Here is a 22,053-nt window from a genome sequence, read left to right on the forward strand (position 1 = left end):
TGCTGAACATAAAATAAGATATTTTGAAGAATGTGGGTAACCAAACACTTTCTGCTCTCCAGTGACTTCCACAGTATTTATTATTTATATATTTTTTTCCATAATATGGATGTTAATGTGGTCCATCAACAGTTTGGTTACCAGTATTCTTCAAAATATCTGATTTTATGTGCAACAGAAGAAAGAAACGCATACAGCTTTGGAACATCATGAGGGTGAGTAAATAATAGTGATGTTACGTTCGTGAACGAATCGTTCTTTTTGAACGAATGTTTTAGGTGAACGAATCGTTCTTGTTCATGTAATCCATTGACTCATATATCTTGTTCACTGAAATTCCTCCTTCCAGAGCAGCACGGCGCTGTTAGCTCTGCGGACTGTTTCATCCTGTCAAAGAATGACTAAACCTCAAGCCAATAGCATTGGAGTATGAGATGTGACTGAGCATGTGATTAGTTGAATGTAGTGAATGAATATGTCCTTCACTGACCGAGTTGCTTTCGAGTCTGAACGAGAGACAGAGATCTCATTCGTGAACGAGTTGAATGAATTGGTACATGTCATTCGTGAATGAAATGACCGAACTGGTACATCTCGTTCATGTTGTGGAACGATAATGGCGCATAGGTAGAGTTTGGCTCGCGTGTAGTTTGGCACATTTGCAGCAAAAAATAAATTTAAATTTTACCATTGTAATGAAAACTGGCCCACTACTGTGTTTTAGACTTAGTTTTGTGGTATATTTTGCAATTTGAACAATTTACTTGTTTTTAGTTACAATTTACTTACAATTTACAGAGCACTGAACGAGTAAAGCTGCATTCACACTAGCAGCGACTTGTGTTCATGTTGCCAGGGGCTGGCGATTAGGTTGCTAGTGGGCGTTTTCACTACTGGTTGCTTTGACAGCGAATCAGGTTTCTTGACGCTAAATACAAACATTTTGGAGGCAAAAGACTAAATATAATATAAATATTAATTAAATCCGTACATTCACTAAACAAAATTATAAACGCAACACTTTTGTTTTTGCCCCCATTTTTTATGAGCTGAACTCAAAGATCTAAGACTTTTTCTATGTACACAAAAGCCCTATTTCTCTCAAATATTGTTCACAAATCTGTCTAAATCTGTGTTAGTGAGAATTTCTTCTTTTTCCCGAGATAATCCATCCACCTCACAGGTGTGGCATATCAAGATGCTGATTAGACAGCATGATTATTGCACAGACATTTAGGCTGGCCACAATAAAAGACCACTCTAAAATGTGCAGTTTTACTGTATTGGGGGGGTCCGAAAACCAGTCAGTATCTGGTGTGACCTCCATTTGCCATCTCCTTCACATAGTGTTGATCAGGTTTTTGATTGTGGCCTGTGGAATGTTGGTCCGTACATGTTGGTTCGTGAACGTGTCGTGGAGTCATGTCCTGTATACAGGACATGACTCCACGACACGTTTAACATAATCCCAGATTTATGAATGTGTAAATGTCTGAACAAATAATTAAAAATTTTAATTATGCAAGAAAACCTTGTGTTTTGGTTATCTGAACCACTTATTTAGATCTATTTATTTAATGAGTAGATTAGACACACATTTTAATAAGACGAAATTAGTTTTTGTAACAAGTAAATACAGTACGTTTGTTGACTTAAAACATAATAACACATAAGACACCACCTGCTGGCTTATGTAATATGAAGAAATGGTCACCAAACGAATCAGTGAACAGTGTTGGGGAAAGTTACTTTTAAGAGTAATGCATTAGAATATTGTGTTACTCCCTAAAAAAGTATGATTAAGTATGTTACTTAGTTACGTTTTATGGGAAGTAATGCATTACATTACATTTTGTTTGTTTTTAATATAAAAAAGTTATATTTTTAACAAATGTAAAAGCCCTTTCACACCAAAAAGTGAATTATAAATAAAATAAAATGAAGCACAAATGTTAACTTACCTAAAGTAATTGTTGCTTATTAGTATGGTTGAATTGGATCATCGACGGTCAGCAGCAAAAACATTGGTTAATAAAATGGGACTACATAAAGGATTTGTGTTATTTAACATTTTTAATTATTGCAGGTTTGCGTCATATTCTGAGTTTGTATTTCATTGTTTTTATTCATTTTGAGGAATACGTAAAGCTTTCTTTTTTTTGTGAGTGAGATGAGTAAATGCATGTTTACATTTAGTCTAGAACTACAGTAACATCATGTTTACAGAGTGCCTCTGCACTTTCTCCCGATATCTCTCAACATGGGGACAGGAGATTTGTCAGTCAATAAACAAAGTCAGAAAACTGGCATTACTTCCTTGAAAAAGTAACTTGGATATTTTCTTGTAAATTAAAAAGTAATGCGTTACTTTACTAGTTACTTGAAAAAAGTTATCTGATTACATAACTTGCATTACATGTAATGCATTACCCTCAACATTGTCAGACTCAGTGAACGAATCAATGACAGCATTTTAATTTTCAATGAACTATTGCTTCAACAGTCGATTATGCTGTATGGTGTAAATTTAAGAACTTTTACATTTCACACTCACTTTTACAGAGTCTGCATCAAAGCATGAGGAAGGCTGTTTCCTTCTTGGAAGGTCAACTTCCACAACTGACCAATCCTTACGCTGTTGCGATGACATCCTATGCCATGGCCAATGAGAAAAAACTCAATAAAGACATCTTGATGAAACACTCCACCCAAGGAGAAGGTCACTCACAACAACTCGTGAACAAAACGTTTTTCACTTTATAGAACATAAAAGTGAACATAGAACAATAAAACAAACCCAACTAGAAGTTATGAAATAATAGCTGCTTGTTTGTACCAATAACAATATTGCAATGAGGAAACAGCAACATAATCCTGTTTCTATTCCTGTGTTGTGTTTGAAACAGCCGGTCGGTCCTGGACTGTCCCTGGTCAGCATTATCACTCACTAGAGGCGACGGCGTATGCTGTGCTGGCGCTTGTGAAGGCAAAAGACTTTGATACAGCAGGAGAAGCAGTGCACTGGCTGAAAAGACAACAGTCTCAATATGGTGGTTCTGTCACCACACAGGTACACTATTAATACTATTAATATTTGAACTGAAATAATGGAATGATGGACTATTTAAAGCAGAGGTTCTCAAAGTGGCGTTCACAAAATAAATTTAGCTTCAATTTTTGTGATGTGAAAAATGCAGAGGGAATCACGTAATCCAGTCATAAAAATGTCACATAATTTGGCAAATCTTGGTTGAATAAATCAAAATTAGTACTGTGCACTTAATGAAAATGCTATATAGACCAGTGAATGTGAATATTCAAGTACAAAAGACCGCTATTTAAATATGAAGTCTGCACTGTTCTATGCATCTCTGAGGCCATCTGTCTTTTTGCTTGTGTCCTTTTACACATTTTTAACTAATAATCTACAACTTCGAGTTATTGTCTGTGTGTGGAAATCGAAATCAACTTTTCACGTCAGAGCTTTAAGTGTCAACTTACAAATATGAATATGACAAGTTCTCAAATTCAAATCTTGTTCATATTCAATTCATATTCATATTCAATACTCTTTTACGTTTATAGCCGTGCGTGTCATCTTTTGAATTGTATCCGGGTGAGCTGAATTACAGTCTTGCACCACAGCGCCACACTGGCCAAATGCCTATGTTTTTAAATTGTTGACATTGTCCATAATGTCAACTAATCGTTTCAGCCCTACTTGCATTGCCTTGGCCTTTGAACGAGTGTCCGGATGCAGTCTCGGATAAAAGTCTTGATGGTTTGTTTGCTTGATGTCTTTGAAGTTGCGATTTTCTCCGGTTCTTCCGGGTCCTCTGTCACAACATATCTTTAAAGCTGCTCTGAGAGTCACTTCACCAGCATCGTCAAATAGCATACACAGACAGAAACTCAGAAATCTTATGAAAACCCGTCAAAATAAAAGTCTAATTTAACTTGAAATTTTGACAAAAATAATTACTATTCTACAGTAGAATGTACTTCTCAAATTAATAATACTAATAACAATACCATATCTTCCATGTTTTAATTTCAACAGTAGACCTCTGTTGTACAGCATTTTGTTTGGCAAAAAATTAAGGTAATTGTTAATTTTTTTTTTATAATAAATTTGCATTAAAACTTAAATCCAGAAAAAACAAACAACAACAACAAAAAAAGCCAGACAACGTAGAATTTCTAAAAAAAAATAATAATAATAAGAAAGAAAGCATCTCATAGGTATGGTAATTTATCTTTAAATTCTATATGTTTTATCATCAATTTCATTTCCTTTCCTTCTTGATTACTTCAGTTTAATTTAACCATTAAAACAGCCCAGACAAATTAAAATGGTTCCAATGGCATCTATGAGTAACAAATTGTAGTAGATATATGCATAATTACTGTTGTAGTTATGAAGGGTTCACTTACTGTTGTAAGGGATCCCTGGCCCCAAAAAGTTTGGGAACCCCTGATTTAGGAAATACAATCTGGTCTATAATTGTGAATTCAAGCGGTGCAGTAAATGAAGACAGAATGTTTGTGTTTTGCTGCTGGAAACCTCCCGTTGGAAGTTCACTTTCAACACCGGTCTTTTCTAGGCGACCATCATGGTGTTCCAGGCCGTGGCAGAGTATCGCACACAGGTGAGGGATCAACAAAACTTCAATCTGGACGTGGAGCTGTCCGTGCAAGGAAGACGCAGACCTGTCAGATGGACTATCAAAAGAGATAATGCACATTTTACACGGTCAAACAAGGTGAGGAGTAACTCATCTACTAGATTCAAATTGTTTGCTGCTCATATCAATTTAAATGTTGTTTGTTATCATGGTAAATTAAGAATTATGGGAGATTTGTTGTTCATCATTCATGATTTTTATTGTCTACAGTAGTGTTTGACCAATAAAATCTTCTGTATCTGTATCTTTGGTATCTCTGTTACTTCATGGAGTTGATTATTCTGATGACTCGAGTATGTCTGTGTTCACTCAACAGGTGGAGATAAACAAGGACTTCAATGTAACTGCTAGAGGATCTGGAACAGCCTCTCTCTCAGTGAGTGTTTATTTGGTCAACAGCAAAATTAAAGTGTGTGAACATCTAATCTGAGACGTGCTGCTGTTTTCAGGTTCTGACGCTGTACTACGCCAGACCTGTTGAGAAGAAGTCTGACTGTAGATTCTTTGAGCTGACTGTTAAAATGGAGAAAGACCCTGAAAGTTAGTAACACCTAATGTACCACTTTATGCTCTTAATATTCTTTCTCTATTTTAACAGTTTTTTTCCCCCTTTAGCAAAACAAGGAGCCATTGAAACTTACCAGCTCACTATGAATTTATTGTATGTGAACCAATATCTTAACACCATTTTTATACATATATATATATTTTGTGTCAAGAACCTATTTATATTTGTAGTTTATTGGCATGTGCTTATAGGCTGTTTTCACACTTGTTTTTATTGGTCTGAGCTCAAGTTCGACCCCACTTTACTTTTCCCACACCGGTGGTATGTTTGTGTCATGCAGTGAGTACTTGTGACAGCTGGTTACTATTGTAACTAGATAATGACTCCGGTGGAGACTCCAGTTTCACTGCGTTCTGACTCGGATGCAACTCACTTCACAAAGACAGTTTATTCAGAGACCAGCTGCTCTTCGTTACTAAAATAGAATAATTCTGAGGTCAAACAGACTTGTATTCACACCAAACGCTCTAGTGTGAAAACAGCTTTAAACACAGAACATGGAGCAAAACTATAAAACCTACAAGATCTGTTAATAAAATTTACTCTTGATCTCCATCTTCACAGATACAAAAGTGATCAAATCGATGCCACCATGACTATTCTGGATATTGGCATACCAACCGGATTTGCTGTGGATAGCAAAGATCTGGAAGCGGTATTGATATAATAAACTAATGCAGTGATGCCTCACATCTGTATGCAATGAGTAAATTATGCCATTCTAGAAGCTTTATGAGCCCCTGTGCATGTGTCTCAGATCTAGCTTTATATATATATATATATATATATATATAAGAGGAATCTAACACATCTGCTGAAATGTCAAAAAACAAATGAATCATGTCATGTCATTAGAGCTTTTTTTCCTTCATGTTCTTGTGTTCAGTTGTCCACAGGGAAGGAGAGATACAGTCAGAAATTTGATACTGACAAAGTGATCCTACACTTAGATAAGGTATGTTAGCAGATTGATGATGTCATACTCTCTCTCTTTATCTCTCTTTTTTTTGTTACGTCATTTTAAAGAAATATGTAGTTTGGTTAAGCAAATAATTATTGAGTTAAGGACTGTAGTGCCAGTTTTAAGCTTCATTATTTTCCAAACCATTTTAAAGTGCCCCTATTATGCTATTATACATGCAAAGGTCAAAAAGGTAATTTTCTTATAATGTGCATTTAAATATTCCTTATTTCTCAATGACACTACAAAATTCATCTTTCCAGACCCCTCCTTTGCCTGAAACTAATCTGCTCTGATTGGTTTGATGATTCAGTCTGTTGATTGGTCTACTGCGTACAGCACATGTCAGAAACAGAAAGTAGTAAAGCCCCAAACAATAATGGTAAATGCGTTAGCCGAACACAGACATAGAGTGCTGATAAAGCGCTGCAGTTTTTAAACCAATGTATTGCTCCATCCTTTATCATGACTCCAATTCACTTTCACAGTGCAGAGCACAGCGTCTTGTCAACATGTTTTCCACATAAACGCGCTACAGTGTTTCAAGTTTTCGCAGGATGGCCACGCAGAACGTAGGTGGGCATAAGCAAATGTGGTAACTTGTGAGGTGTGAACTTCACGGAAATGGGATTCGAATTTTAAAAGACTCGTTTGAGCGATTCAGAGTCTACTGCTTCTTTTGAGAGACACTCATTTTATTTATGACGCAGTTTCAGCTTTACAACTTTACAGATTGTTTATTTTCACATACAGCTACGCTTCACATGGCATAAAAGGTCATTTTCAAAAGTGCATAATGGGGCACATTAAAATATTTTTCCATGGATCATAAGAAGATGTTCTGCAAAAAGTTCACACTGTTCCGAAATAGTGTCGTATGGACTGCTTTGATGAGGCGTCCTTTGTATGGAAAACAGCAGCATGAACATACTTCAAAATATTCTTTGTGTTCCACAAAAGAAGGAAAGTGATACTGGTTTGGAACAGTATGAGGATGACTTAATGCTCATTTTTAGATGAACTATCACTTTAATGTAAAATCGAATAGTATGCCATGGATATTTGTGTTAGTAATTAGTACTAAGTTTCTCTGTTATTAGGTTTCTCGAAATCAGAAAGAAGTAATCTCATTCAGAATGCACAAGCTGTATAATGTGGGTCTGCTCCAACCTGCTGCAGTCACAATATATGAATATTACTCACCAGGTGAGCCACACACACACTTATAATGAATCGTTTAGTGAAAGTGCTTTACAAATGAGAATAATATTATAGGCTTAAGTAAGTAATGCAAGGAATAAATCAATACAAGTTGCTCTGTCATAAAAGATTTTTACAAATAGTAGTACACTGATAGAGCAGATTGATTTTAAATTCAAAACTGTGAAAAAGGCTAGTTGTTTAATCAAATGCTGTGGTTTAAGCTGGTCATCTGGAAAGGTTTCATAGTGCTACAAAGATTATGTACTTCAACTTACACATTTAATTCAGTGTATCACTTAATCATTTCTTTGTAACAGTGAAAACAGTTTCCACGTAAATCATTCATTTTTTTGTTTAGTTTTTTCAGTGTAGTTAGAAGGGCATTGCAATCATCTTTAATTAAACCCATGTGTGTTTTTTAGATGCACGCTGTACAAAGTTCTACCACCCTGAAAGGACAGGTGGTGCTCTATACAGACTGTGTAATGGAGATTTGTGCTACTGTGCAGAAGGTAATTCAGCCTTTTTCCAAAGCGAATTACAAATGAGAATGTGTGTATAAATATCAGAAAATCTACATCTCAAAACACAGAAAACTGCACTTACCAGAAGAAGAATCGGGTCAGTGATCAGGAGCGTTTCGATAGAGCCTGTGAAGCTGGCATAGATTATGGTAAACATGTTCTCCTTCCTCAGCCATTGAGATCCAGTGTCACAGCACTGATATAACACGAATATAACACGACTGTTTGTCAGTTTATAAAGTCACAGTGGTGGGGATGGATTTGCATCAGACAGTTGACATATACAACATGAAGGTGGAACAGGTGCTGAAAGAAGGTACGGTTTATTATTCCCTCATGTCTGTCCAAGTATATTGAAATGTTTTTAGAGCCTGAAACTCGTTTGAACTGCAGCTGATATTTGGGACGTCCCAGTAGAAGTGTTTCCTGTTCTGTCCTATAGGCATTGATAAAAAGCTTGAGGGGAAAGTGAGACCATTTTTGGCTCGTCCAGTTTGCAGAGAACATTTAGGACTGGTAAAAGGCAAGTCGTACCTCGTCATTGGCAAATCTGTTGACCTGCAAAACCGAGGTGGAAGGTAGGTGTTAAAACTTCCTACATAGTGTTTCTCAGTTTCACAATGAAATGTAAGGTCTGTCTGATCTCCTCATGAAGCCAAACTTGAGGAACTCTCACAAAACAGATACCATGCATCAAAACAAAACACTTCGGATCTCAAAGAAAACCATTTGCTCAACTGTCCCTACACCCATCCTAAAAAAACCCTCTCTCCCCCTGGGTATATGGCCAGGTCACTGAAAAGGGGATTTCGCACCATATAGTTCTTGGAACTTAGTTATAGGAACTAGGCACCCCTGACATAAGCAGTGTCATAAGTGACAGCCAACAGTGATCATTTAAAGCATGAGGAAAAAACTCCTGTACACTGGAGAACAACATATGGATTACCATATGTTTACTTCAGATTTCTTTAGAGAGAAATATCACTTTCATTTTACCCAAAATAGGCTGATGTGAGCAATATGGGGCATTACAAACACATGTAATGTCTGTTTCATTCATACTCGTAGCCGTAGTGTGCCCTCGTGCAGAAACTCCAAATATGCCGTACAGAAGTGAAAGAACTATGGTTTCATAGTAGTACTCTATTTAAGGGTGTAGGGGGCAGATTCACCCACGCTTGTTGGATTCTGTTGTTGGGCCAATGGGTGGTCTTTACAGACCCAAAAATATTTTTACAGTTCTCATAATCCGCAACAATCTCTGCAACAGACAGATTTCCATAATTTCCAACATTTTTGCAGACAGGTCACAGCATTTCACTAGATTTTACATTTGTAAACTTGTTTTCAAAACAACTTTTTTGAGTTTTTTTGCCCCCTATGCACTGCATTCAGCATTCCTTACATATAGTCCACTATATTAGTCCACTAATATAATGCAGTTGAAGGACTGAATGCAAACGAGTGAGTGAATTCTGATACTGAGTGTGCCGGAAAGGCTGCTGCTTTTGCATAGTTTGTGCTTGCTGTTTAACAATCATTTGAAACTTTACAAACTGACAGCTCCAAGCTATTTATATCGATCTCTGTCATGTATTATATTGAATGAGTGCACTTGATAAGGTCTACTATAGTTTTGGTTTTGAAAAAAATTGTCTGTCCACTCAAATAGTGCCCTATTTAAGGGTATAGGCGCAGATCTCAGTGTCTTTTATGTATGTAATGTTGTTTAAAGGTTATTTATACCCAGATGGATTCATAAGTTTTGTGTGTTTTCTTTTGTTTTTAGTCTGCAGTACATTTTAGGAGAGCAGACCTGGATTGAATACTGGCCCACACGAGAGGAAAGCCAAACTCCAGAACACAGGGAGCGATACATGGGCATCTCTGAGCTCCAGGATGCAAAACGTAATTTATATGCAGTATATACATACACTATATTGCCAAAAGTATTGGGTCACCCCCTTCTAATGAACGTGTTTGACTACTTTAGTAATTTCTATGAGTACAAATCTTAATGTTAAAGCATATAATGATATTCTAGGGAATTGTGTGCTTCTAATTTTATAGCAACAGTTTGGACAGAACCCTTTTCTATTCTAACATGACAGTGTCTCTGTGTATAAGACACGGTTCAAAAAGACATGATTGATTGAGTCAGTGTGGAAGAACCTGACTGGTCTGCAGAAAGACAAGTCCTGATCCCAGCTGAACACCTCTGGTGTGACTTTATATGCAGACCTTGAGCCAAAAACTCATCACCAAACAAAAGGATCAGTGTGCAGAGTGTGCTTTTGAAATAATGTGTAATAGCCAAATTCCCAGTGAAGGCCCATGCGTTTAACTCATTTGCAGTTGACTTGATTTGCCTTTTGGGGGCTTTTTAAAATCACTTTTATGCTAAATAAATAAATAAATATTTTCTGAGCACATTTTATACAAATCACAGTTTTTTTTTTTCTGACTAAAATTGAAATTTTAACGTGCATGCAAACACACTGACTGAAATAACACATTCAAAGTATTAATATATAGATCGTTCAAAAATAGTGATGGTTCACCCAAAAATTGCTTGCTTACCCTTATGTTGTTCCAAACCTGTTTGACTTTCTTTCGTCTGTGGAGCACTAAACAAGATATTTTGAAGAATGTCTTGCAAACACTGGCTCCGATAAATAATTTATCTTATTGTATTGAACTGTATTGTAAAGTGTTGCCTTATTAATAATGTAATATTAATACAATATAATACAATATTTAAGTATTGGGCTATAATTAAATTGATGAAGGAACTTTGAGTGTGTGTATAAACATCACAAAATGTCTCAAAACAGGATGCTGCAGTAAACAGGAGAAACATGAGGTCAGCAATTACAAACGTTTGGATAAAGCCTGTGAACATGACAAGGGTTACGGTAAAAATGTCTCTGTTAAATTCTCAGCACTTTTACAAATGAAAGAAATGTACCATTTAAATACAGCCTTACATGTTATACGTTCCTGTATGTTTGACAGCTTACAAAGTCACAGTGGTGGGGACGGTTCTGGACAAAACCAAAGACATCTATAACTTACAGGTGGAGCAGGTCCTGAGAAATGGTACAGTAATTATTCTCCTGTACTCATCAAAGTACTTGGAAATACATTTTTAGAGCAAGGTTTTTCCAAATGGCAGTTTGTGGGGGAACTGCAGGGGTTCTTGAGTTTATTAAAAATTAGACCATAACATCAGAGGTGTCATGCCCATTCAAAGTGAGGGGGCACGTGCCACCTCAGATTTTTGAGCCAAGTGGATTTTGAATGCAGCTTCCAAAAGACAAAAAATAGCCAAATAACATTTTCTATATTTGATGCAATCACACCAGCATGATTAAATCGTTCAGTGCGTCGTATCATCAGCTGCTAAATTTGAATCTGCATTCGCTGGCTGGCGCTGAGCCAGATACAGATGCGTTTGTACATCACTGCACATTATAACCAATCACACATAATTAGCTTGTCACTCGCTGTTCCATTCACGTTTCTATTCGCACCTATTATTGTTTCCTTTTTTATCGCTCAGTTTCATTTCTCTCTTGCTCCGTTTTTGTTACGGGGCTGACGAGACGTGAGACGTGCGGATCCATGTGCAAAGCTTTATTAAAAAACATGGTCAGAAAACAGGCAGGGTCAGAGATCGGCAAACAGGTATGGCAGAGGCAAGACAGAGCAATCCGTGGAGCAAGCGTGGGTCAACGATCAGCGAACAGTATCCAAAGGGGCAAGGCAGAGAGATAATCCAGAGTCGAAAGCAATAATCCAAACGGGGAGCAAACAGAGTCCAAACGGCAAGGCGAAGGGTTAATCCAGGAAACACGGGCAGGGTCAGACACGGCAGGAAAACAAGGCAAGACTAGGACTTGGATAATGGCTCTGTAGAGTTGCTAAGGCAAAGGGGTAAATCCAGGAGACAAAGGCAGGGTCAGACACGGCAGGAAAACAAGACAAGACTAGGATAATGGCTCTGTAGAGTTGCTATCGCTATCCGAGTGATATACGCTAACAATACTCGGCCCTGATGCTGAGGAAGTCCATGGTTTAAATAGTGTGTGAGATTGTGAAATGAGCATCAGGTGCGTGTGATGAGTGAATGGTGACAGCTGTGATCTGTGCAATGCATAGTGGGAAATGGAGTCCAGTGTGCTGTGTAGTGTGAGAGTCAATGTGGTGAACGGGTGACCTCTGGTGGTGGTAAAACAGGAGAGCATGGACCAGATTCGTGACAGTTTTTCACAAGAACACATTATAAAAATCAGATTTAGTCAGATGTTTTCAGTGTCTCTGAGCGGTTCCACATGAACTCAATTTCTGCTTGTTACCCACATAATTTGCAATTTGGTAATGCTTTGGAAATTGCAGTATTTTCACTTTCACATAATTGTTCTTTTTCTGATTGGTCTGAATGTTTCAACAGCACAACCTAAGGGTTTGACTGACAAAAACGTTTGGGTACCACTGTTGTAAAGCATTACTATCCTGTACTATCCTGTAGGTACTGATAATGATGTGGAGGGGCTGTTGAAGATTTTTCAGGCTCATCCTAGATGTAGAGAATCTATGGCATTACAAGAATTCAAGTCGTACCTCATCATGGGTCCATCCACTGACCTGGAGTTTCATGGTGGACGGTAGGTGCCAGTGTTTTTGAAGGAAAGGATCAATGACAAACTCAGTCATAGCTTGTCTGGTCTGAAAACTAACAAGAAAAAAAGTCAAAGTCAAGCATGATTTGAGATTATCAGATTGTTTAAAATATTTGTTGCTGTTGGTAAAAAAGCTGTTCTGCTGCCTGGCAGTTCTTGTTTTGGTCAGTTTATGTGATTTATTTTATTTTTAATACCAATAGATTTCATCTGCTTCATACACGAACAGTGTTTTCACTTTTTTGTTGTTTTTAGTCTGCAGTATTTTTTTGGAGAGCAGACCTGGGTTGAATACTGGCCCACAAAAGAGGAAAGCCAAACTCCAGAACACAGAGAGCGATACGTCGGAATCAGCAAACTCGCTAATACACTTGCTAAACAAGGATGCGTTAATTATGCACTTATGTACTTGTCTTTTCTTTAACAGAAACCACCTGCTGTTTAAGACTCTAAATAATTTTTAAACAATGTTATTTTGGCCAAAACTTGTAATTTCATAATAAAGTTGAACTGAATATAATTGGAAAAAAGACTGACTAAATAAAGCTATGGTGTGATAGACGGTGTCTTTAAAACTGATTTATTTTCTTAATTACAAAACCATTGTTAATGTAACGACAATTCTGATTAGAAAGATATTCATGTTGTGAATCTAAAAGACATCTGTGTAAAAGAAGGCTTTTTGTTACAAAGAAATCAGAGATAAAATAAAAAAATGTTGACATTGAGGTCCTGAAGTCAGAAAACAACATGTGATTCAGAATTTGACTTTAACCTCAGCTAACCTCAGGTCATGTTTCTTAGGTCTGTAAAGAGGACTCGTACTGGAACTTTTTTTAATTTGTATTGTTCATGTTTTCACTGAACTGTGTCACTGAACACACACATCACTGAACTGTGTGAAAACATTCTTGAAAAGTGTGTGAAAAATTGTGTTTTATGTTTGGTCAAAATTGTTACCGGTGGGATAATGTGTGTACTGAAATAACATATTTCTGCAGTCATAAAATTGTTAAATATCTTAGCCCAGCTATGTTAAACTGTTTGATCGTATTCTAGGGTTACTATTAGGCATAAAAAAACCTTATGCAACATTGATAGGAACACTGAGATAAAAAAAAATAATAATAATCAACTATCACCACATTTCAAAATTGTAATTTTTTAAAAAATATAACATCACATTTTTATATGAATGCTACAAGTATTACAACATCATTATTGTATTTGCATTTTTGTAACATTTTATTTTTTTAATTTAGTGCAATATTTTGGCATTGCAACATTTTGTCATTTTCACTAGCAACTGTAATTGGATTTATATTGTATACCTAAGTTCACTGTTATCCCACTATTGTGACCATCAACATGTTTACTCATTTTATGACCACACTCAACAAAACTGAATATATGTGAATTCATATATTAATGCTAGACACCTTAAAGATAATGTGTACCAAAAATCTTTGTCATATCTTTGTTAACATACTTTACTTGCCTTTTGTTTTGGAGCTTTGATGCATCCATCATCTGCTCAAGGTGCAAACAGGAAATAAACTGCTCTGGTCATGTGACAATTTGCACTAATCATGTGAAACTGCACATATTTAATTGTGACCCTTTATTTTTTCCATATTTGCAGGAAGTGCACTAAAACATCAGTCATTAAGGTTTTTAGAGCTTTATTGTATTTATTGTGACCGGTGGGAGTAAATGGGTTAACTGATCTCGTATCATCTCATTTGATAACTCTCCAAAACAGCACGGTTTTGTCAGTGCTCTCAAGTCAGCAAAATATTGAGCAATCGACTCACCAGAGCACTTGCCGGAACTACAGCCATTTTAGCGAGAAGCATCTCGCTGCAGCCTACAAGATCCAGGGGGCTTGGTTGTATCCAACTCCTCCCACCTTACATATACCTAAACCTACCATCTCCACCCCCTGATCCCTAAACCCACTCCATCTCCACCCCTAAACCTACCAATCTCCACCCCCTAGATGTGGAATCCACCACGCCCCCTGGATGTTGTGGACTGCAGCGAGCCCTACTTGGTTTTAGCAGGAGACTATTTTTATTCAAAGTGTCGATCTAACAGTGTAATTGAAAGGGTAGGCACCTATATAGCATTCAAAAACAAGTTGGTAAAGGGAGAGTATGCCACAACAACAGAAGAGAAGATATCATTATTACACGACTGCGGATAGGACATTCTGGTTTAAATCATTCATTATACATAATAGGGAAACATCAAACTGGATTGTGTATATTCTGTAGTGTAGCAGAGACAATTGAACATGTACTTCTACACTGTACAGCAGAGAAAGAGGCGAGTTGACTGAGAAATTGAAGGATCTAAGTATAACTAATTTCAGTTTAACAAATCTATTAAGTTGTGCTTCAGAACAATCAAGAGTGCAAAAAGAAATATTATATTATTTCAAAGTTACAGGATTGGAAGGAAGAATTTAGTGTTTTTTTTTTTTTTTTTTTATAAACCCTGTCGAAGCTTCACACTCCAGTCCAGTTGGTGGCGGTAATACACCATAAGTTGGCTTGTCAACCGCCAATAAACGACACAAGAAGAAGAAGAAGAAGAACAGTGTAATTGCAGCGGCGTAATCGTCTGCATCTCCGTGTGTGTGAAAAACACGCTGTCCTTCGGCACCAAGACAGTGGAGGAGTATGGCCATTTTCCGCTTCGTCGGGATGCCGTCGAGGCCCATTGCTAACAGGTAAATTTTAAATGACGTTTTCCACTTCTCCCATGGGACCGTAGGCTCGCCAGGATGTGGCAAAAAAGGGCTCGGGGGAGATAACGACAACGTGGGGAATTCTTTAGCCATCCTTGTCGCCAATTGTTAGGTCTGTAAAGAGGACTCGTACTGGAATTTAATTTACTTTTTATTGTTCACATCAACTTCACTGAACACTCACATCACCGAACTGCGTGAAAACATTCTAGAGTCAACGTCATTGCTCGTTCCAAACTCTTAAAGTGACCAGCGATCTTTATCTCTTATTGATGTAACACATTACTAATTAAACACCAGATAAGTAAACTAACTAAACAAGCAACAATGTTTTGTCATGAAGTGTTCAAATATTCATTAAAAATCAGTTTTTCACTGGAGAAATTGGGAATGGGATTTTTACTTCTGGAACACATCTGTTGTACTCTACACAGCGCCGTTCTTAGCTGACGCGGGGCCCGGTGCAAGGTAGGGAATGGGGGCCCCCTTGGTCCATTCGCAAACGCGTTCCGGGGGGCACCCCTCGTGTCCATTTGCCACGGGGCCAAAGGATGGCCCTCACACAACATAGTAACAAAACAAAATACAAAATTAACATTACATCCATAAACAACTCCAAACAACAAAACACAAACATTAATTGAAAAAAGCACCACAACAAAAAATAACTAATAACAAATATGAAACAAAACATAATACAAAATATAGCGTTCAGTGTATCTGATCACAACATAAGCCAATATATATATATATATATATATATATATATATATATATATATATAAATCAATACCATCTTCAAAAATAACGCACAATCCAAAGTAAAATATGACAACAGAGTTTGCTTAAACATCTTAAATGATGTAATAGATCGAATATCAACAGGTAAATTATTCCACTCTATTGGACCTTTATACATGAAAGCTCTTTTACCAATGTTTTTTTTTGACACGAGGAACAAAAATATAGGTCAGACCAGAATGCCTAACTGGATCATTTAAAGAAAAAGGTACAAAGTATTGTTGTAAATAACTAGGATATTTAAAATGAACACATTTAAAAATAAATTGAAGCCAGATAATGTCGTCTGGTGTGCAAAGATGGCCACTGAAGTGCATCATACATTATACAATGATGAGTATAAAAAGAACACCCCAAAACAAATCTGCAAAGTCTATTATATGCTGTGTTAAGAAGAGCAAGATCTAATTTTGCTGCAGTCTGATAAACAACATCACAATAATCAAGAATTGGAAGTATAAGTTGAGAGGTAAGTTTCTTACAAACACTGTATGAAAAACAATTTCTAGATCGATGTACAGTACTAATACCAAAATTGATTTTATGTAAGATATGATTAAGATGTGATTTAAATGAAAGTTACAATCTTTAATGTTTTTTTTTTTTTTTTTTTTTCGCAATCCCTCTAAAATATGTTAATGAATACTATTTTGAATTTATCAATAGTGTGCTGCCCTGGTTCTTAACTGCACATACTGGCAAAAGTAATAGGTTGTCAAGATATTGCATGCATAAAAAGAAAGTGTTGTATCGCATATCTTGTCAGTGTCTGTGCTTGCTTGGCCATTTGTTGTGATAAACAGGAAAGTGTGAATTCAGCTGAATTCAAATAGTGATATGTTAGACGGGTATAAAAAGGTTATTATACCGCGGCAGCGGTCATGGCAGCCGTCGTATGAAGACCGAAGAGTGTAAAGACCATCGACTCTACCGTGCGACTCCACTGCGCAGGAACACTGGCAAGGGATATAAGTATCGCTTTTTATTTATCCTCTTTCCTACAACTTGTTTCACTTCTGTTTTTGTTTTTATAACCAATTCTTACTATGTGTTTTCAGATCAATACTATCACTACCACTCACAAACCACACATCACACACTGTAGACAGCACAATCCTAACAATCTGCACTTTGCCTGTGTCTCCTAATACATTACTTTTTTTTTATTGGTCTCTGGAATTGTCAGTCTGCTGTCAACAAAGCTGATTTCATTACTTCCATTACTAGTCATTCAAGGCTAAACCTCATGGCCCTGACAGAGACCTGGATCAAACCAGAGGACAATGCTACACCTGCAGCACTCTCCAATAATTTCTCCTTTTCCCACACCCCCCATTTGACTGGAAGAGGTGGAGGTACTAGTCTGCTCCTCTCTAATAATTGGTTTAATAAGTGTTAACTACGGCTACTCACAAATCAGGCAACCAACTAGACCTTATTTACACACGACACTGTGTGCTGGTTACTCCACTAGACCTCGGACACTCTTAACCTCAACATGAAAGTGACGTGACATACGGCCAAGTATGGTGACCCATACTCAGAATTCGTCCTCTGCATTTAACCCATCCAAAGTGCACACGCACGCGCATGCACGCACGTACATACACGCCGTGGGAGCAGTTGGGGGTATGGTGCCTTGCTCAAGGGCACCTCAGTCGTGGTATTGAGGGTGGAGAGAGCGCTGTACATTCACTCCCCCCACCTACAATCCCTGCCGGCCCGAGACTCAAACCCGCAACCTTTGGATTACGAGTCCAACTCTCTAACCATTAGGCCACGACTTCGCACATGATTCCTGTCACATCACATATCCCCCCTTACGCTCACTCTCACAGCTATCTACTATGGTTTCATATTCACTTTCTCCCTCTAAACAGTTATCTCTTGATGCTAACAGTGCTACTGATACTTTCTGTTCCACTCTGACATCTTGTTTAGATACTTTCTGCCCCTTATCTTCCAGGCCAGCCCGTACCACCCCTTCTGCCCCATGTCTATCTGACATTCTCTGCGAACATCGTTCTAAACTCAGGGCTGCAAAAAGGGTATGGCGCAAATCACAAAATCCTACTGACCTTAATTTATATCGATCACTCCTCTCTGACTTTTCTGCTAATGTCTCCACTGCTAAAAGGACATACTATCATGACCAAATAAAAAATGTGCCTAACTCTCGCATGCTCTTTAAAACATTTTCCTCCCTCATTTGTCATCCTCCTCCATCAACTCTAACAGTTGACGACTTTGCCACATTATTCATTAATATAATTACAAACCTCATTGCACAATTTTCCTCACCACAATCTGTCAAACACATTTTACCAGCAAGCATACACTCGTTCACATCCTTCTCTCCACTCTCTGAGGCAGAAGTCTCTAAACTCATCCTTTCCAGTCATCCTACTACTTGTCCGCTTGATCCTATTCCATCTCATCTCCTTCATGCCATTTCTCCTGCAGTTGTACACATCCCTTCACACTGGAATTTTTCCCTCAGCATTTAAACAGGCTCGTATAACCCCACTTCTTAAAAAACCCACTCTTAGCCCAACTCTTTTAGGGAACTATAGACCGGTTTCCCTTCTACCTTTCATTGCAAAAACACTTGAACGAGTTGTGTTCAACCAAGTCTCTGCCTTTCTCACACAGAACAACCTCCTGGACAGTAACCAATCTGGCTTCAGAAGTGGACATTCGACCGAGATTGCCTTGCTCTCTGTTGTTGAATCCCTAAGACTTGCAAGAGCGGATTCCAAATCTTCAATACTTATCTTGCTGGATCTGTCTGCTGCTTTTGATGCGGTAAACCACCAGATCCTCCTGTCAACCCTATTGAGAAAGGACATCTCAGGAACAGCACTCCAGTGGTTTGAGTCTTACCTCACAGATAGGTCCTTCAAGGTATCTTGGAGAGGTGAGGTATCCAAGTCGCAACATCTAGCTTCTGGGGTGCCTCAGGGCTCAGTTCTTGGACCACTTCTCTTTTCTGTATACATGGCATCACTACGTTCTGTCATTCGGCTTTTCATATCACTGCTATGCTGATGACACTCAAATCTACCTGTCATTCCATCCTGATGATCTGACGATAGCTGCTCGCATCTCAGCATGTCTAACAGACATTTCTTGCTGGACGAAGGACCATCACCTTCAACTCAACCTAGCTAAGACAGAAATGCTTGTATTGTAGTTTCAGCAATCCCATCACTTCATCACAATTTCACCATCCAGTTAGGCTCATCAACCATAACTCCTTCAAAAACAGCCATAAACCTTGGAGATGTTATTGATGATAAGCTGAATTTCTCAGAACACACTGTTAAAACTGCCCGGTCCTGCAGATTTGCATTATACAATATTAAGAAGATCAGGCCCTTTCTCTCGGAACATGCAACACAACTCCTTGTTCAGGCTCTTGTTCTGTCCAGACTTGACTATTGCAATGGTCTCTTGGCAGGTCTTCCAGCCAATTCCATCAAACTTCTACAATTAATCCAAAATGCCGCTGCAAGCTTAATCTTTGAGTCGAAAAGAACTCACGCCACACCTCTGTTCATCAATTTGCACTGGCTACCAATAGATGCTCGCGTTAAATTCAAGGCATTAATGTTTGCCTACAGAACCACCACTGGCTCTTCACCACTTTACCTAAATTCATTAATTCAGACTTATATGCCCTCTAGAAACTTGCATTCTGCAAGTGAATGACGCATTATTGTGCCATCCCAAAGAGGCACAAAATCACTTTCACAGACTTTTTCATCCCGAAACACAACAATTGTAAAGCCTCTTTGGCACTGGCATTGTAAATAACTCCAGTAATGGCGGACCGCAGCTTCTCACTCAGGGCTGTGTTTATGCTAATAGGACAGAGAGCGTCACAAATGGGCAGAACTTTTCCCCCTCTGTGACGTGAACAGAGGGAGAATCTGAAACAGCTCGTTTGGAGAGACTGTTTATGACTTATTGGTTTTATAAAAAAAGAGTTGGTGGATTTTTAACATTATAGGCTGGTTGTTTTCACATACTGCGGCCACACAACTGTGTTCAAACAGCTTATAAAAGTGATTTTTGCATAATAGGTCCCCTTTAAAGGCTGAGCTGAAGTCAACAAACAGGATCCTCACATAAGCGCCGGGACATTGCAGAACATAATGCAGTCCCATGTTGACTGCATCGTCCACAGACCTGTTTGCTCTGTAGGCAAACTGAAGAGGATCCAGCGAGGGTCCAGTGATGTCCTTCAGGTGGGCCAGCACCAGTTTTTCAAATGACTTCATGACCAAAGATGTTAGAGCCACAGGCCTGTAGTCATTTAGTCCTATAATTTTGGATTTCTTGGGATGGGGATGATGGTGGAGCGTTTAAAGCATGAAGGGACTTCGCACAGTTCCAGTGTTGAAGATCTTTGTGAAGATGGGGGCCAGCTGGTCAGCACAGCATTTCAGACAGGCTGGTATGACACCGTCTGGGCCTGGTGCTTTTTTCCTTTTCTGCTTCCGGAAGATCTGGCGCACCTCGTCTTCGCTGATCTGAATTGCAGGTGTGGGGGAGAGGGGGGTTGCTGGAGGTGCTAATGGTTGTTTGGAGAGGAGTCCAGAGCGGGTGTGGGGTGTTTTTTTTTTTTAAAATCTGCAGTGGAACTCATTCAGATTGTCTGCCTGTTGTTGACTCCCCACAGTGCTGGGGGATGGTGTCTTGTAGTTAGTTATCTCTTTCAGACCTTTCCACACTGATGCTGAGTCACTGGAAGAGAATTGGATCCTTAGTTTATCTGAATAATTCCTCTTTGCTACTCTGATCTCCTTTTCCAGTGTGTATTTAGCCTGTTTATACAAGACTTTATCCCCCTTCCTGTAAGCATCTTCTTTGGCCTGACAGAGCTGTCTGAATTTTGCAGTGAACCATGGTTTGTCATTGTTGTAGGTTAAATGAGTCCTGGTAGGAATGCACATATCCTCACGGAAACTGATATATGAAGTGAAAGTCTCTGTGAGCTCGTCCAGATCGTTTGCACTCCAATCAGTAAGGTCAAAACAGGCTTGTAAAACCCGCTCTGTCTCGTTGGTCCATCTCCTTACAGTCTTTACCACAGGTTTAGCAGAATTCAGTTTCTGCCTGTATGTTGGTATAAGATGAATCAGGAAGTGATCAGAGAGCCCCAAAGCTGCCCGTGGGACAGAGTGATATGCATTCTTTATTGTTGTGTAACAGTGATCCAATATATTACTGTCTCTAGTGGGACATGTAACACAATGTCTTTATTTTTGGCAGTTTACTGGAGATATTTGCTTAATTAAAGTCCCCAAGAATGATTAAAACAGTCTTGCTGTTCTGTGTCTGTGATCAGATCAGCGAGTTTCTGTAAAGATGAGCTCACGTGCACTTGCGGAGGAATGTAGAGAATGAGAATGAACAAACAAATCTCTATTTATATTTATATATTTATGTTTATTTTTTAATGCTAATGAAAGTGACACTGGGAGTTATAAACAGGAATATCATTGAATCAAACAGGAATTGCCTTGGGGGGCAGATGTGCCTCCCCACCCTAGTGCCACCACTGAACATAAACCAAATTAACAATCCAAACTAATCTTCTTTTATATTTATGTATTATCTTCATGTCTTGGGTCACCTTGGTTGAAACAGAAACACAGGGCTGGGAAGAGCTCTGATTTACAGGAAAATAAAATTTCAGGGGTGTGTATGGATTTATGTTTTCCTTTATAGGATAATTATTTGTCTTGTCTTTGTATATGATAATTATGGGGTTGAGTCCCTTAACCAACCAAGTAACCAACAGAAACTGTATAGCTCTCCTGCTTAACCAGTTTGCAGAACAATACTAATGTGCTTCTACATAATTGA

The 22,053-nt window shown here is 38.2% G+C and overlaps 1 protein-coding gene across 1 annotated transcript in view; it reads left to right on the plus strand.

Moving 5' to 3' along the window:
* The window catches only part of LOC306872962 (complement C3-like), a 40,919-nt gene extending 27,732 nt beyond the window's left edge, over positions 1-13,187 (plus strand). The window contains exons 27-44 of the mRNA XM_079421934.1: positions 2,563-2,719; positions 2,907-3,070; positions 4,605-4,763; positions 5,002-5,061; positions 5,135-5,225; positions 5,301-5,346; positions 5,818-5,908; positions 6,140-6,208; positions 7,315-7,420; positions 7,840-7,929; positions 8,010-8,090; positions 8,174-8,257; positions 8,384-8,519; positions 9,734-9,852; positions 10,779-10,859; positions 10,960-11,043; positions 12,476-12,611; positions 12,882-13,187. Coding sequence (XP_079278060.1) covers positions 2,563-2,719; positions 2,907-3,070; positions 4,605-4,763; positions 5,002-5,061; positions 5,135-5,225; positions 5,301-5,346; positions 5,818-5,908; positions 6,140-6,208; positions 7,315-7,420; positions 7,840-7,929; positions 8,010-8,090; positions 8,174-8,257; positions 8,384-8,519; positions 9,734-9,852; positions 10,779-10,859; positions 10,960-11,043; positions 12,476-12,611; positions 12,882-13,050 — 1,923 coding nt within the window. The 3' untranslated portion in view covers positions 13,051-13,187. The remainder of the gene's footprint in view (positions 1-2,562; positions 2,720-2,906; positions 3,071-4,604; positions 4,764-5,001; positions 5,062-5,134; positions 5,226-5,300; positions 5,347-5,817; positions 5,909-6,139; positions 6,209-7,314; positions 7,421-7,839; positions 7,930-8,009; positions 8,091-8,173; positions 8,258-8,383; positions 8,520-9,733; positions 9,853-10,778; positions 10,860-10,959; positions 11,044-12,475; positions 12,612-12,881) is intronic.
* The last annotated feature ends 8,866 nt before the right edge of the window (positions 13,188-22,053 follow it).

The sequence above is a fragment of the Barbus barbus genome (assembly GCF_936440315.1).
Source record: "Barbus barbus genome assembly, chromosome: 7".
Lineage (NCBI taxonomy): Eukaryota > Metazoa > Chordata > Actinopteri > Cypriniformes > Cyprinidae > Barbus > Barbus barbus.